Source organism: Chiroxiphia lanceolata, chromosome 27 (assembly GCF_009829145.1).
Source record: "Chiroxiphia lanceolata isolate bChiLan1 chromosome 27, bChiLan1.pri, whole genome shotgun sequence".
Classification (NCBI taxonomy): Eukaryota; Metazoa; Chordata; class Aves; order Passeriformes; family Pipridae; genus Chiroxiphia; species Chiroxiphia lanceolata.
Window position 1 is genome coordinate 52069 of NC_045663.1, and position 13642 is coordinate 65710.

The 13642-nt window shown below is 44.5% G+C and overlaps 2 protein-coding genes across 3 annotated transcripts; one reads left to right on the forward strand and one right to left on the reverse strand.

Moving 5' to 3' along the window:
• Nucleotides 1-1665: 1665 nt before the first annotated feature.
• Nucleotides 1666-5197, reverse strand: MICOS13 (mitochondrial contact site and cristae organizing system subunit 13). The gene is made up of 4 exons (XM_032711783.1): nucleotides 5070-5197; nucleotides 3721-3877; nucleotides 2921-2972; nucleotides 1666-1886 (listed from the first exon to the last, which is right to left on the reverse strand). Exons 1-4 carry the CDS (start codon nucleotides 5096-5098, stop codon nucleotides 1789-1791), a joined length of 336 nt encoding a protein of 111 aa, XP_032567674.1. The 5' UTR covers nucleotides 5099-5197; the 3' UTR covers nucleotides 1666-1788.
• HSD11B1L (hydroxysteroid 11-beta dehydrogenase 1 like) lies at nucleotides 5195-12543 on the forward strand. 2 transcript variants are annotated; one of them, XM_032711779.1, is made up of 8 exons: nucleotides 5195-5680; nucleotides 5783-5961; nucleotides 6756-6886; nucleotides 8058-8169; nucleotides 9257-9348; nucleotides 10393-10486; nucleotides 11433-11640; nucleotides 11927-12543. In XM_032711779.1, exons 2-8 carry the CDS (start codon nucleotides 5877-5879, stop codon nucleotides 12111-12113), a joined length of 909 nt encoding a protein of 302 aa, XP_032567670.1. In that variant the 5' UTR covers nucleotides 5195-5680; nucleotides 5783-5876; the 3' UTR covers nucleotides 12114-12543. The 2 variants fall into 2 exon arrangements, with proteins under 2 accessions (XP_032567670.1, XP_032567671.1); XM_032711780.1 differs by having other exon boundaries at nucleotides 5198-5680; nucleotides 11475-11640.
• Nucleotides 12544-13642: the final 1099 nt, after the last annotated feature.

Consider the following 13642-nt stretch of genomic DNA (forward strand, 5'->3'; position numbering starts at 1 on the left):
GCAAAAGCTAGAGAGATGAAGACTCTAGATGACAGTGTCAGAATTTTCTTAATGGGAGGTTTGGCCTGATGAGATGGAGGTTATGACTTGTAAAAATTAAACAGTGCTCTGGAAAATCAAGTCCTCTCTTTTACCAAAGCTCAGTGACAGGGTAGTCAATGGCAGACTGAGCTTTTCATGCAGACTGACTCTTACTCTAATTTGAGGGAAGAGAGGTGTATTCCAGTAAACCCACATTCCCAGTGCATCCTAAGCTGAGCTATGTTAGGTGAGACGTGCTGCTTTTCAAAGCCAGTTGCCTAAGCTGCAGCAAGCTTACTATACAGGGGCTGTAAAATGGCAGACAGCTCCTGTCTCATAGCTGGAGTTTAACTTGGTGTCCCCAGGAGCCAGCCTGCATAAGCAGTCCTGCACAAGTATCTTAGCACCATTATTTTCTGGGGTGTGTACATGGGGAGCTATGACAGAAACTCCTGCAAGAAAAGCTGTGCTGCTTCAGAGGCAGTTGACATTGGGAAGCTAAGGAAGAAATGGGATATGGATAGAGGTTATCAAGGTTCTAGAATGAGGTGAAGGATCTGGTACCTGCACAACAGAGAACTCCAACGTTTACTAAACTTGTAGCTTCCATCTGGACCATAGATTTGGACCTATCCCTCAGGAATTAACTTAAGCACTTTTTAAAGCTATTTATACCTTAGTCAAATCCTCTAAAATCTCTTGGCAGTTGGTTTCATCATATAACTGTTTGTTAAAAAAGGAAACAAAACTGCAAATCCTTCATTCTCGTGTTTTAAATCTGACTCCTAATGTGAGTAAGCACTCATCCTGCTCTCCCTACCTACCACTGCCTGTTTCCTGTTCTATAGTTGTGCCTCAACTCATTCTCTAACTAGCATAGACTAGAACAATGCAACTGTTATTAGCACATCAGTGTGGAAGAAATGACAGTCCTGCTGCCAGCAGTGAGGTCAACCCCTGTCCCTGGTTTTAGAAGCATGAGCAGCAGCTCTGGGACCGAGACCCAAGAACAGAGAGGTTACAAGCTGTGCATTTACAATAACCCATCTGATATACACACAGACGCTTCCTGTGAGGAGGGAACAGATTCATACTGATGCTGTGCCATGATATAATGACTTCACCAACCTCCATGCTACAATCCCCTCACAAAGGGTTAAAAACAGAGACTGTCTGTAACTTCATTTTACAATAGTGATGCCCTCTAGGCCATTGGTGCTCCTTACGTACACCTTGGCTGAGACTGAAAACTGACCTCAGAAAAGTTTTCATCCACATTAAAATGAAAACATGCAGAGTCTGCCAACTGGAGCATATTGCGACCTAACAAAATGTTTCATGCTCAGTTACCCTCCCTGCGCTTGTATAAACGCCCTAAGCCATCTTTTACTGTTACCTTGGATTTTTAATTTTTTTTTAACTCTTGTTGGCTTGTTTTGAATAAGATGGCATTCACTTTCAAGATTAATTCAGCTTCAGAATAATCTGTTTAGCTACCAAGCTTGGCAGCTTTGGAACAGAGGTAGTACCTCAGCATATGGCCACCACTTCATTACAAATGATCTGTGATCCCTGAAGCCTTTGATCACCGCTAGGAAAAAGCAATTGTTCCAGTCTGTATGCTAAAACCAACCCAAATACAAATTGAAGTTCCAAAGTCTTTTATTGTAGCCCTTACACGGCTGAGCTGCCCTCCAGAGCGACGGACTCTGCATCCTCTCAAAGACAACACAGGACAGAGAGAATCATGAACCCTGGAGAACGTGTTCATTTGACAAGATCCTTCACATACTTCCAGCCTTCCACCGTGTATTCACAGGCCCTGGCGGGAGCTACAGACAAGGCAGACATAACTGACTGCACTCCTGCAAGGAAAGCAGAGAAGAATTATCCCAAGATCATCATTCAAGCCAAATTTCCCAATGTTACTCTAGCATTGTAGATCTCTAAACACAGAAAGAAAAACTGAGCTGTAACTCAGATGCTTTCAAACACCCTGTGGCCTGAATGATCCTTGGTTCAAGTACAGCTTTATTGTCTCAGTAACATTTGTGACACAGAAATTCCAACTTAAGGGCCTTTATATGAGATGAAACAATCACAAGACTGAAACAAAGAACTGGGCTAAGTTCCATTTTATTTCTGGCCTTATCACAGACTCCATGGGTGATGCTGGACATGTCACAGTACTTGTGTACCGTGTTTCCCCACAATTACATAAAGACTCTTTGCTGCACCATAAAAACTATTTACTACTAGGTATTTATAACATGCTTTAACCTTCAAACAAGATGTCTAAAATTCTAGTAACAACAGGAATGACCACCCCTTCTGAAAATTCCAGGGCTCAGTTCAGACATACTAGCATCTGTAGTCTTCAACCTTTAACCAAAGGTACACCTTTCTTAAGTTATCATTTATTTTTATCCTCTAGTTTCCTTGATCATTGCCAGTGCTGATGAATTCACTAGTGCATAAACTCTACTTATTTATGGTGGGGGCCACAGGCCTCCCTGAACACTTTACTGAAACTTTCAATCTTAGATTCTAGGATAGCACAGACACGCCTGTCTTGGGGCACAGGTAGGCAGCAAGCTTTGTAGGTAGAGACACCAGCTCCCCGGTTAGAAAAGGCAGACAGGTTTATGGACACACATCCTCCTCCTTATTTCACAGTTGAAACAACAAGAAATTAAGTCCAAAGTCAGTCAGTGTGCTAGTCTGAAGCAGAACATGCTTCCTCAGTCCCAGTCCCAATGCTTCTTCCACCAGACTGTAACATCTATCAGCTCCTTCTCCATCATTCAATTTAGGAGGACAACGTTGAAACAAGACTGGTGTAAGCTACATCACTCTTGGCCCCTTGCTCCTTTCAGAGCTTGGTGATCAGTTATTTTACCTTTATTCCAGGAATCAGAGAGGGAAAAGTCAAATTTTGGAGTGGGTGGGAGCTAGAAAGAGAAAGACAAAATATCAGCACCTGAGGCGTTTCACTTAGAATTCACATCACATTCGCAAAGCCTCTTGGCCTCAGATCTCAAAAATACTTAGGTGCCTACTCTCCCTAAGTCTCAAAAGGGATCAGACATGACACTTTAAGTCTGGGGTTTGCTCTTTTCCCCAGAAGGTAGTACACATCATTTGGGTGTTTGTGAAAAACATCTCCTGGGCTGTCTCCTTACATGGCTGTCATCTCTTAGTTTATAGTTGTCTCTAACATGAAAAATGCTTTTCAAACTTAAAGCAAAGGCTTCTTTTCTGAGGATTTTAAAAACTAAGAACTAATAGAGAAGGGCCTCTTCAGGCAATTTAAATTCAATTTGATGAACTGTTAGCAATTTGAGAATATGGGAGGATAATATTTTCATTGTTTTTTCTAAAAGCGTGTAGGATTCTTCAAAAGAAGCTTAGGAATAGCACTACATAGTGAAATATCACCCAGAGCATGTTTGCAATCCCCTCCTTGACCCTGCATAGGCTGGTTACCCCTTCTCCTTTGAAGTAACATCTGTGAGCCGTATATCTCCCCCAAATTTAAAACTTTATTCTCCTTCCATTTCAATCCTCTTCAAAATATTTGCAATGTTAAATCTACTTTCAACAGTAAAACTCCTGCTAACTTCACTGGAATCAGAATATCACCCCAGTGTTTCCTCCTCATTCAGAGAATGTGTTTGTTTTGCACTGTCCAGCCCTTACCTCCCAGCCTAGGTAACTCGTCCACTCCTGGATAGCTGGAGGCAGTGCTGCTTGAGCTTTTTTGAGTGCTTCAGCACCTTGTGTGCCACTGCCCAGCAGCCCCTGATCATATGCCACATATACAGCAGCTCCAGCCAGGCTTCCTTTGATAACAAACCTGAAAGGATCAAAAGCAGAACAGTTCAGTTCACATTATGACCGTCAGTGCATATGTCTCAGTAGGTTGTGATTGCCAAAAGGAGGGTATTAGTAAAGAAATCTAAGGGTCACAAATACTCTAATGTCTTACTGCAGACAAAAAGCCGCGGAAAAATATCTAGCTACCTTCCTTTTCTTCCTAGGCCAACTGCTCCCCGTTAGCCCCTTGAAACTGTACCTATTCGCATTTTATCAGTAACAGTTTTCACGAAAAAAAGGCAGAAGTGTCAAGCATCTCAGAGTATCTGCCACTCTGGCACATACCTTTGATAAAAGGAACTAAGGGATTCTGCAGTGGGTAAGTCATCCATGTGCTTCTTGCTGCCTTATTAATAAGGACAGACACCAATACCTCATTAAGCTCATTAAAGTCCAGTTAACATCTGGCTATGGTGTTTGCATTGCCCAGGCTTTTAAAGTTTCCCAGCAGACTGCATGGTGTGCAGTTTTACAGCTGTAGTGGCAACCTACAAATTGGATGACGGGAAGATAGTATTTGGCCTTTACTGGCAAGTTCGTTATAAATATGAGATCTGAGGAGACCGACTTTTCTAGATTCACAGGACAGAGAATTGTTTTCCCTTTAAAAAAACAAGAAAAGCTATTGCATGAACAAACAAACCAAAACCTGCCAGACAGCGGTACTGCAGTAGTAGAATATAGGGACAGATACAGCTGTCGAGAGAGGCAAGAAGAGAATCAATACTTAAATTCATGTATTCACACGTATTTTGGGGAAAAGGGATTTCTCTGCTAAAACGTACTGTTCGCTCCCAAGAATACCCTTCCGCGCTTCCTCCCTGCCAGTGGGGCTGTATTTCCAGATCTGAGCGTGTTCCCTCGGCAAACGGGCGCCCTTCCGCGGCACGCTGGGTTTAATGTTACGTGTTCATGCTCGCCCCGAAAAAAAACCACCGCAATCCCGTCCGGCAGGTGAAGACACAGGTCGGGAACCAGCCGGGCGCGGGGACGGCCGAAGCCAAGGGCGCGGCGCGGAGGAGCGAGGCGAGGCCGGGGCTGCGGGCACGGGCCCGGAGAGACGGGGAACCCCTGGGAGCCCCTGGAGCGGGAGCCGCGGGGCGGGCGGAGAGAGCAGAGCGGGAAGGGCGAGCGCCGGGCCGGGCTGTGCGGGCAGGGCCGCGGGGACTCACTTGGCGACGGGGACGAGCCGGGCGGCCATGGCGGCAGCGGCGGGGCTGCGGAAGCCGTCACCTGCTCCGGGACGGGAGCTCCGCCCAGCGGCGGCGGCTCGGGGGGCGCAGCCGCGGGGGCCGAGGTTGTGGGGCCGGGAAGGGCGGGGAGGGGCCCTGCCGCTCCCCGCGCTCCCGCGAGGAGAGCGGATCCTGAGGGCGGCTCGCGCCCGCTGTGGCGGTGTCCCCGCCGCCGGTTTGTCGTGGTGTATCTCAACATGGCGGCAGAGCGGGTTATCCCACTGCGCTTCGTATCCCGACAGGAGCTCGGCCTGCGCGACAGCCCCTTGTCCCCAGGCCTCCGGCCTGTGGACTCTGCCACCGCCTCCCTCCCGCGCTGCGCGGGGGAAAGCGCCGGCCACTCCCAGGTCCGGCTGCTTGGGGTGGCTGCTGCCAACTCTGGGCGCCATAATTCTTTAATGAATTAAACGTTCTGTAAGATTAGACGTGAGGGGGTTTTGGTTTTTTTTCTCCTGTAGGCCTGGGGGGAAGTCGCGCTGTGTGGAGGCTGGCTCTGAGCTCAGAGGGCTTTGGCAATTGCCAGTGAAAGATCGTTTTCGTTCTTGACAAAGGTAACTGTGGCTCCCGATGAGGGAACGACTCGGGTGGCGTCTGAGTGAAACGACTCAGGTGGCGTTCTGGATTCTGTACAGGACATTACATGTCTCTTGCAGGTTGGCTCCCGGTACCAGAGAAAGGAGAATACAGTATTTTAGGTGGAGTGCTCAGCTTCCAGACTTCACTTTGTTCTTCACAACTTGGAGGGATATGAAGGCAATTGGAAGAGTGCTTTGTGCTACAGGAATTGTAGCTGGACTCATAGCTTTCTTCTGGAAAGACCCTTTTATCCCAGGTAGGCTCATCAGGGGGATGATCTCAAGCTGAAATATAAGTCATATATAGATATGTCAGTATAAGAAGAGAAGAGGTTGAATTTCCAAACTCTGACTGATGGTCTCATTCCTGCCCATTGTCTTACCAGAGTTGGTTGCTCCAAAGCAATGCTTCATTCCCAGAAACAAAGAGAAGCTTGAAACAAAGAGGAAGACAAAATGGTTTAAGAGCAGGGATTCTGCTGTCTGTGTGGGGAAAAAATGGCACTTTGCCACTGCATTTCTTGTTTTATGTTTTGCTTGCAAACTCCTTGGTGTCAAGATGGATCTCTATAGATGTAAACTGCCCAGCACAAGAAGGCTGACCTGTCTCCAAACTCACAGCAAAGAATAAATGATACGCAGAAGGCTCATAGCCTGGTTTATGTTGCACAGCTTTTCAGAATGTGTAAACCAACTTTATTCTTGAAAGATTTTGGTCTAGCAACCCAGACAAAAAGAATGTGAGACAGCTCGCTTGCATAATGATGTCATTATTCCTTGGCAGTGATAACAAGGTACAATGGCCACCAGAAACACACAGTAACGAAGCAGCACAGGTCTTGGGCAGTTGGGCCTGGGGGGTTGGTCCATGGTACCGTTAAGTATTCTTCAGGTCAGTCCTGCCTCTTCTAGTTTTGAAGAAGCATCAAGACTTCAGCACTTACATACGTCTTTCTGCTTTAGAGCTCTGCCAATAGTTACTAGAGCAGCTCCTCCTCTGCTGCTTCCTTCACTTACTTCTATATCTTTTATTCTCTTTCCCATAAATAAGAGAGCTTGTCTGGTGCCCGTGTTCTCCTGACTGGAGCCAGTGCTGGGATTGGAGAGCAGATGGCGTATCATTATGCCAGATTTGGTGCTGAAATTGTTTTGACTGCTAGGAGAGAAGCTGTGCTGCAGAAGGTAAGAACTTTATCGTTGTATAAGGGAAGACATAAGAGATTTAGGCTTTTTCCAAAACAACAACAAATTAGTTGTCAGCGTGATAAATTTTCCTTCAGAATTGTTGTTAGGCATAAACCCAGAAGGGAGCTTGGCCTGTACCATAAGATTTATATACACTGCCTGAAGTTTTTACTGCCTGAATATTTACATGAGGAAATGGTATGAAGCTGTGTCACGGAAAATTCAGATTGGACATTAGGAAAATGTACTTCATTGAGAGGGTGGGGTCAGCCAGTCACTGGAACAAGCTCCCCAGGGAGAAGTGGTCATACCACCAAGCCTGTCAGAGTTGAAGGAACATCTGGACCACAGATGTTAATCATACGGTTTGGTTTGAGGTAGCCCTGTGAGGACAGGGAGTTGGATTCAGTGATCCTTGTGGATCTCTTCCAATTTGAGATATACTATTATTCTATGAACTACAATTCCTGTGCAATATTGTGCAGCTTTTCAGAGTCCAAACTGTTCTATTTATAGCTGTTTTAAGCCTTATTGTAGGTTAAATACTTTTGGACCAGCTCAAATAGATTAGAACTTCATCTGTAGTTTATAAAATGGGGCAATATTTAGAGATGGTAACTCTTTAGCTGCGGGAATATGTGACTTCCAAGGAAAGTTTTTCACTATGAAATGTCACAAAAGGTGATCTGGGGACAGTGAGCATAACAATAGTTCCAAATTCCTGGAAGGCATTATTTCAGCAAATAGCTAAACTGCGTGTCATTACTAGGCACCTTCACGTACTCAACATAGCAAAGGAATTATGAAAGGTGAATACCTTTCCAGGTATTTTGGAACAAAAAAGAAGAACTTAATGTAAAGCATAACCCATACTTCAGAAGATTTCTCCTGAAGAAGACTGGCTTTTTTTGGGTGAATCTTCATCCTTTTCCAAGGTAGATTTAATCTACATCCTGCTAAGAGTTACCTCTATTTAACTGTCTGGTTAAACAAAGTCTGGATGCAAAATGAGTTCTCCGTGGGCTGAATAGCAGTAAATTTAAAATTAAACTGTGTCTCTGTCCAGAATTGACTCTCACTGACAGAGTATGTGCTTTACGGAGCCCTTTTTTTCTATTCTTTTCCGCCTCCATAATTTTTAATCTCTGGATTTGTATTCTCTTTTAAGGTGATGGAGAAATGCCTGACACTTGGAGCAAAGAAAATATTTTATATCCCTGCAGATATGTCTTCCCCTTCAGAACCTGAAAAGGTGGTTCAGTTTGCTGTCCAAAAGCTGGGTGAGCATCTTGGGCATCTCTTTGGCTTTCAGATATGTAGACAGTTCTCATTCTAGTAGGAGCTTCCTGCTTAAGTTTCCTGAACTGTTCCTCACTGAGAGGGATGTTAAGGACAGGAGGGTGTGCAGTTTGTAAATACCAGGTGAGATGTGGTCATCTTTGTAGTAGCCTTTCATGAGGAGGGCATGTCTTTGCTAGAGGAGAAAAGTATGCAGAAAGTACTTGCTTGCAGTGCTCCACTAAAACCACACCCCACAGCGACAGCTGCAGTACCTCACCTGTCACAGGGTACCACATGGACATGTCTGTGCCTTACGTGGGTGAGGACCAGCTGCACATATCCAACCCTGAATGTAGTGCCTTGGGTTGAGAGAGACAGAAACTGTGAGACCTGAAAGCCGTGACCTGCCTCTGTAACAAAGCAAAGGACAAGATATGTCCACTGTTGAGTCCTCATTGTGTCTTCTGAGTTTTTGGTTGGTGCACATTTTGACCACAGCCTACTTTCTGATTGCCTTTTGTGCACCACAGGAGTTGAGTGACTATGGTCTTTTGTCTCTCCACTTTGTCTCATTTGGGTCAGACTGTCATTAGGCAGTGTTTACTGTTATACTCACTCCATTATTTGAGTGTCTTAATTACTTCATTATGCTCTTGGTTTTCCTGATGTGGGCATCCTAAGAAACTGTGTAAGTGTGCTGTGATCTGGATGACCTGTCAGTCCAGCAGTGCCGTTTCTGCTGTTACATTTCCATACCAATCATAATTTTTCTGTTACAGATTTGTATACTTGTAACTTTGGAAATAGATGTACAACCAGAACTAGGTTCCAAGTCTGAATCACCCCGAAACATCATTTTGGATAGCTGTTGTCAAAGACCAACACCTTTCCTTTCAATTCTACCCTTGAGGAGCAGTCAAAGCTGCTCCCAGATGAGCATATTTAATCTATCTTCACGGTAAAGCACTTTCTAGCCTTCTGAGGGAGTTCCTGGTTGGTTCAACCCTCCTGCTGGCATTTCTGAGTTCCTTGGTTACTGGTTAGGGGATGGGCCCTTTGTTTGACTGCTTTTTCTCCTGTCCACAGGGGGACTGGATTATCTGGTGTTGAACCACATTGGCATGACCCATTTCCAGATGTGGACAGGAGATGTGGAATACACCCGCTGGCTCATGCAGGTGAGGTTTGCCAGCAGGAAGAGCTCGCCTGGAATTAGGTGAGTCAGGCTTCTCCTGGGACAGTTTTGGGAAGCTCCAAGGCAAATTCAAGTCTATGGCAATGGCTGAAAACAAACCTTTTATTTCATCCATGTTTCAAGTCAAACAGTTTGGAGGCTTTGTTAGTAGAGAGACATTTTGCTCAAGTGTTGTACATTTTGTGAAGAGAAATTTTTGGCAAGAACTGCAAATTTCTCTCTTTCCTTCCATCCTTTTTATCTCTCATTAGCCCCGGACTGTTGGGATCAATAGGTAGTTACAGTTAAGGTGTCTGATTTAGGAAGGCAAATAAGTGAGCAGCAAACACTTCCTGCTAATCTATGGCAAGTACATGTGGCATTGCAGAACACAGCAAAGTTGTTTGAAATGCTGTCTGCCATTTGAATCTCTGTTCTCAGAGGTAGGGTTTTCCTATAGAATTACCTTGGTTTCAGGTTTTGGGACCATGGAAATGAAGAGCCGTTTTCTTGATTCAGTCTTCTTAGTTCGGGTGCGTCATACATACCAGTTCTAATTTCGTTTTGGAAGGAGCCTGTTTGCTGGAGAGTGGGAACTTAGGATCACAGGTAAGAGATTCTTACAAGTTAGAGAGCAGTCAAACTGAAGAGATGCTGAATTTTATGCTTCATTGTAGTCTGAGCTCAGTCAAGAGAAACTTAAAGGGGAGCAAATTGAGACACAGATATCCTTGTTGCTGGATAGGGATTGCAGAGTAAAGAATAGCATACAGAGAAATCAGGGACAGCTAATTGTATCTCATCAAGAAATCTTTATGTTAAAAACAAGGAATAACCTTTTCTCTGAAACTTCTCCGTTGCTTTTTATGGAATCTGCAAGACTGATGGATGCAATGTTTGTCCCCATTTTTACAGAGATGATTTTTCTCTCTTGATGTTTGAAAAGGCAAATCCAGGCTATGCTCCTTTCTATTTCTGACCACATTGACTTTCTGGCTCATGTTTTCAAACCCTCTTGCTTCTTCTATGTCTACTTTTATCATTACAGGTGAATTTCTTCAGTTATGTGGCACTTACAACAGCAGCTCTTCCCACCCTGGAGAAGAACAGAGGCTCGCTGGTGGTTGTTTCTTCCCTCACAGGTTAGTGACTTTACCTGGAGTAAGTGCTGGCCCTGTGGAACAACAGTTCCCAGCACATCATATCTCTGTCATTCAACCCCTCAACACATTTTCGAACTATGCATTTTATAGTATGTAATAATATTATAATAAATATGTAATAAGTATATGATAATAAGAGTGTGTGTGTATACAAACACACACACACACACACACACACACACACACACACACACATATAGGGGCAGCTTCAGGGCAGGTGCTGCTGCTTGGCTAGAACCCCCTGGAGGGGAGAGGGGGTCAGGATGTTGGCTAGCTGTCTTCCTGTTTTCTGGAAGACCTTCTCTGTATTGCACCATTTTTGCATTCCATTTCAACTTTGTTCTTCGTTTGTCATGTGCCCAGATCTGCTTGTTTGACTCCTGTCCCTCACAGCCAGGCCCACCTCTGCTGCATTTCGGACACAGCATTAAGATCATCCTGCCACTCTCAGGCCTTCTGGCTTTGGCCAGCCAGAATAGCAGGCTGCTGAGCAGCTGCATCTGCTGTACAGGATGGAAAGGCAGGAGAGTCTTCAGTGCGTGCTCAAGGGAGCTGCATCGCCTTACACAAGTTCAGACTTTGGGTCATCCCTGCCTTGTTGATGCAATGTGCAAAGGAAATGTCATGGCCAAAGACCCCAGCATGCAACCCAGTCCCTGTGTTTGCATGTTATGGGGGAGGGGAAGGCTTTTTAGTCCAGTATGTGACCTGGTTACTGTGTAAGTTAAAAGAAATTTCCTTCCCTTATCCACACATGTGGTGGCTTTTGTGCTGAGATTTGTTTGCACAAATTGGTATAATCGTCTAAGTACTTGCATGGGACTAGAAATAGAGGGGAAACTCACCTGAACAGAATGTGAGTTGATGCAGTATGACAAAGCCTACATCTTTGCCCAGATTCCCTAACCGTGGATTCTCCTTACAGCCAGTTTCCTGGCGGTTTCCATTCTCTCCTTTTCCTTTCCAGGGAAAATACCCACTCCCTTCACCACTTCTTATTCTGCCACCAAGTTTGCACTGGATGGATTCTTCAGCTCATTGCGCCATGAACTCATCATGCAGAAAAGAAACGTCTCTATCACACTGTGCATCCTGGGTCTGATTGATACTGATACAGCGTTGCAGAATACCAGGTGTGTATTTGGAGGAGGATGAAGGAATCTGGGAGGGAGTGTGTCTGCAGGAATATATCTCTTCTTGAAAATGCGCAACAAAATGCACCACAACTGTGTTTGAGTTGGTGTGTGAATCTCTTTGGATGTGCAAGAAAACTAGTGGGAAGTGTGCACTCGTTTGGGTACATCACAGGGGTTGTGCATATCCGCCTCAGCATTGAACATGAGCATGCAGGGCCCTGTGGCAGAGTTAAAACCACACCAGGGATTGACTGGCTTTGATCCTCTGACCATTTCTTTCCAGGGGCAAAGTGCACATAAGTGCTTCGCCTGCTCATGAAGCTGCACTCGCCATCATCCGGGGAGGTGCTACACGGGTGCAGGAGGTTTTCTACCCCTGGTGGCTGCAGCAGGTGTGCTGCCTCTGGGTTTTGTTCCCCAGCAACCGGGGCCACATTTTAAGGAGTTACTATAACTACAGCAGTCCTTAAAAGATGCCCAGTTTGTCTCCTCTCCCATCCTACATCCCTTTTAACTACATTCCCGCCATCCCACTAAGCCTCCTGTTGGTGTCAAGCAGGAGCAGGGCAGCAGTGGTGGCAAAGTAACTTTAGCTCTTTTCCTAAGACTACTCTTGGTTTCCCTCTCATCCTGCTTTAGCCATGGTTCTGATGTTGCTAGCTGTGAGTTAGAGATCTTCGCTGTTCACTCTGTCTTAGCCCTCCTCCCATCTCCCCTCCTTCAGCCTCACCTGTCTGCTTTTACTACATCCAGCCTTCTCTCAGCTCTAGCTTTAACGTCTGTCTGCACGCTCCTGGGACATCCTGCTCCACTGCTTTTTCGATTCTGTGAACCTTCTTGTTTCATATAAGTAGAATTTTAATCTCTGTTTTAATTAAACAGTTTTTTAATGTGTTGGTATTACATGTTGATGCTTCCTCTATGAAAGAATACTGGTCACTTGGATTCTGCGGGCATAGGCCTGTTGGCAGACATTTGCTGACTGCATGGGACCTGTTAAATCAGCCCCAGGGCTCTGGTAATGTCTTCAAGTGCAAGCATTGTGCAGTAAGTGAAAGCAGGTGCAACTAACAACATGAAGTAGAGCTCCAGTTACTTAGCAAGTAAAACTTTTATTAAATAAATTCAGGATTTTTTTTTTACCAGAGTGAGGAATTTGACATTGACAAAGCTTGTATCGCACCTGCAACACTGTACAGTCACATCAGTAACTGTGATGGAAGAAATTGTAAATGCTTGTTTTAAACCAGCTTGACCTAGGATTTCCAAAGTCCTTTTTTTCCCATTTTGCATTTGTTGGTCTTTTTTCTTTTTTTTTTTTTTTTTGTTCAAAATTAGACTAAGTTTAAACTTCATGAAATTACTTGTAGCAGAAATAAAGTACATTATACAAATCACATACATAATAGATGTTAAGTATAAAAATGGTATTTACAATAAGTAAACATGGACTATAGAAACACACGGACTCACACAGCTTCATTCATCTCTCATAAACTCTCAGCATCAGATACAGAAGGGTAGTTGAGGAGATGTGAAGGTACTTATAGAACTGTGCCACACACACCTGAACAAAGGGAAACTGGAGGAGAGTGAGAGTTGGCCAAAATTCTCTAAAATCCCCATAGCTCACTTCAGTAATAATTGCATCAACCTTTCCCCACCAACCCTTTATTCATGTTTCACTGCACGCACACCCCCACACCCACCCACCCAAATGTTTGTGGTACCTTATCAAACTCTGGAATATTGAAATTAACCAGTCACTAATCACTGTGGAGTTGGTTGGTTTGTTCTGTCTTGCTTTCCTTATTTTTGTAGAAACTTAAGAGATTGTTTCCAACTGTGAAAGGGATGTGCCTTGTCAGCGTGACACCACCACCCCCCTCCCAGAGATATTTTCTAAATCAAGTTCTGAACTACATTCTGTGCATAAGAGTATTGGGTGTATAGCTGTCCATATATATATATATATATATATATATATATATATATATAT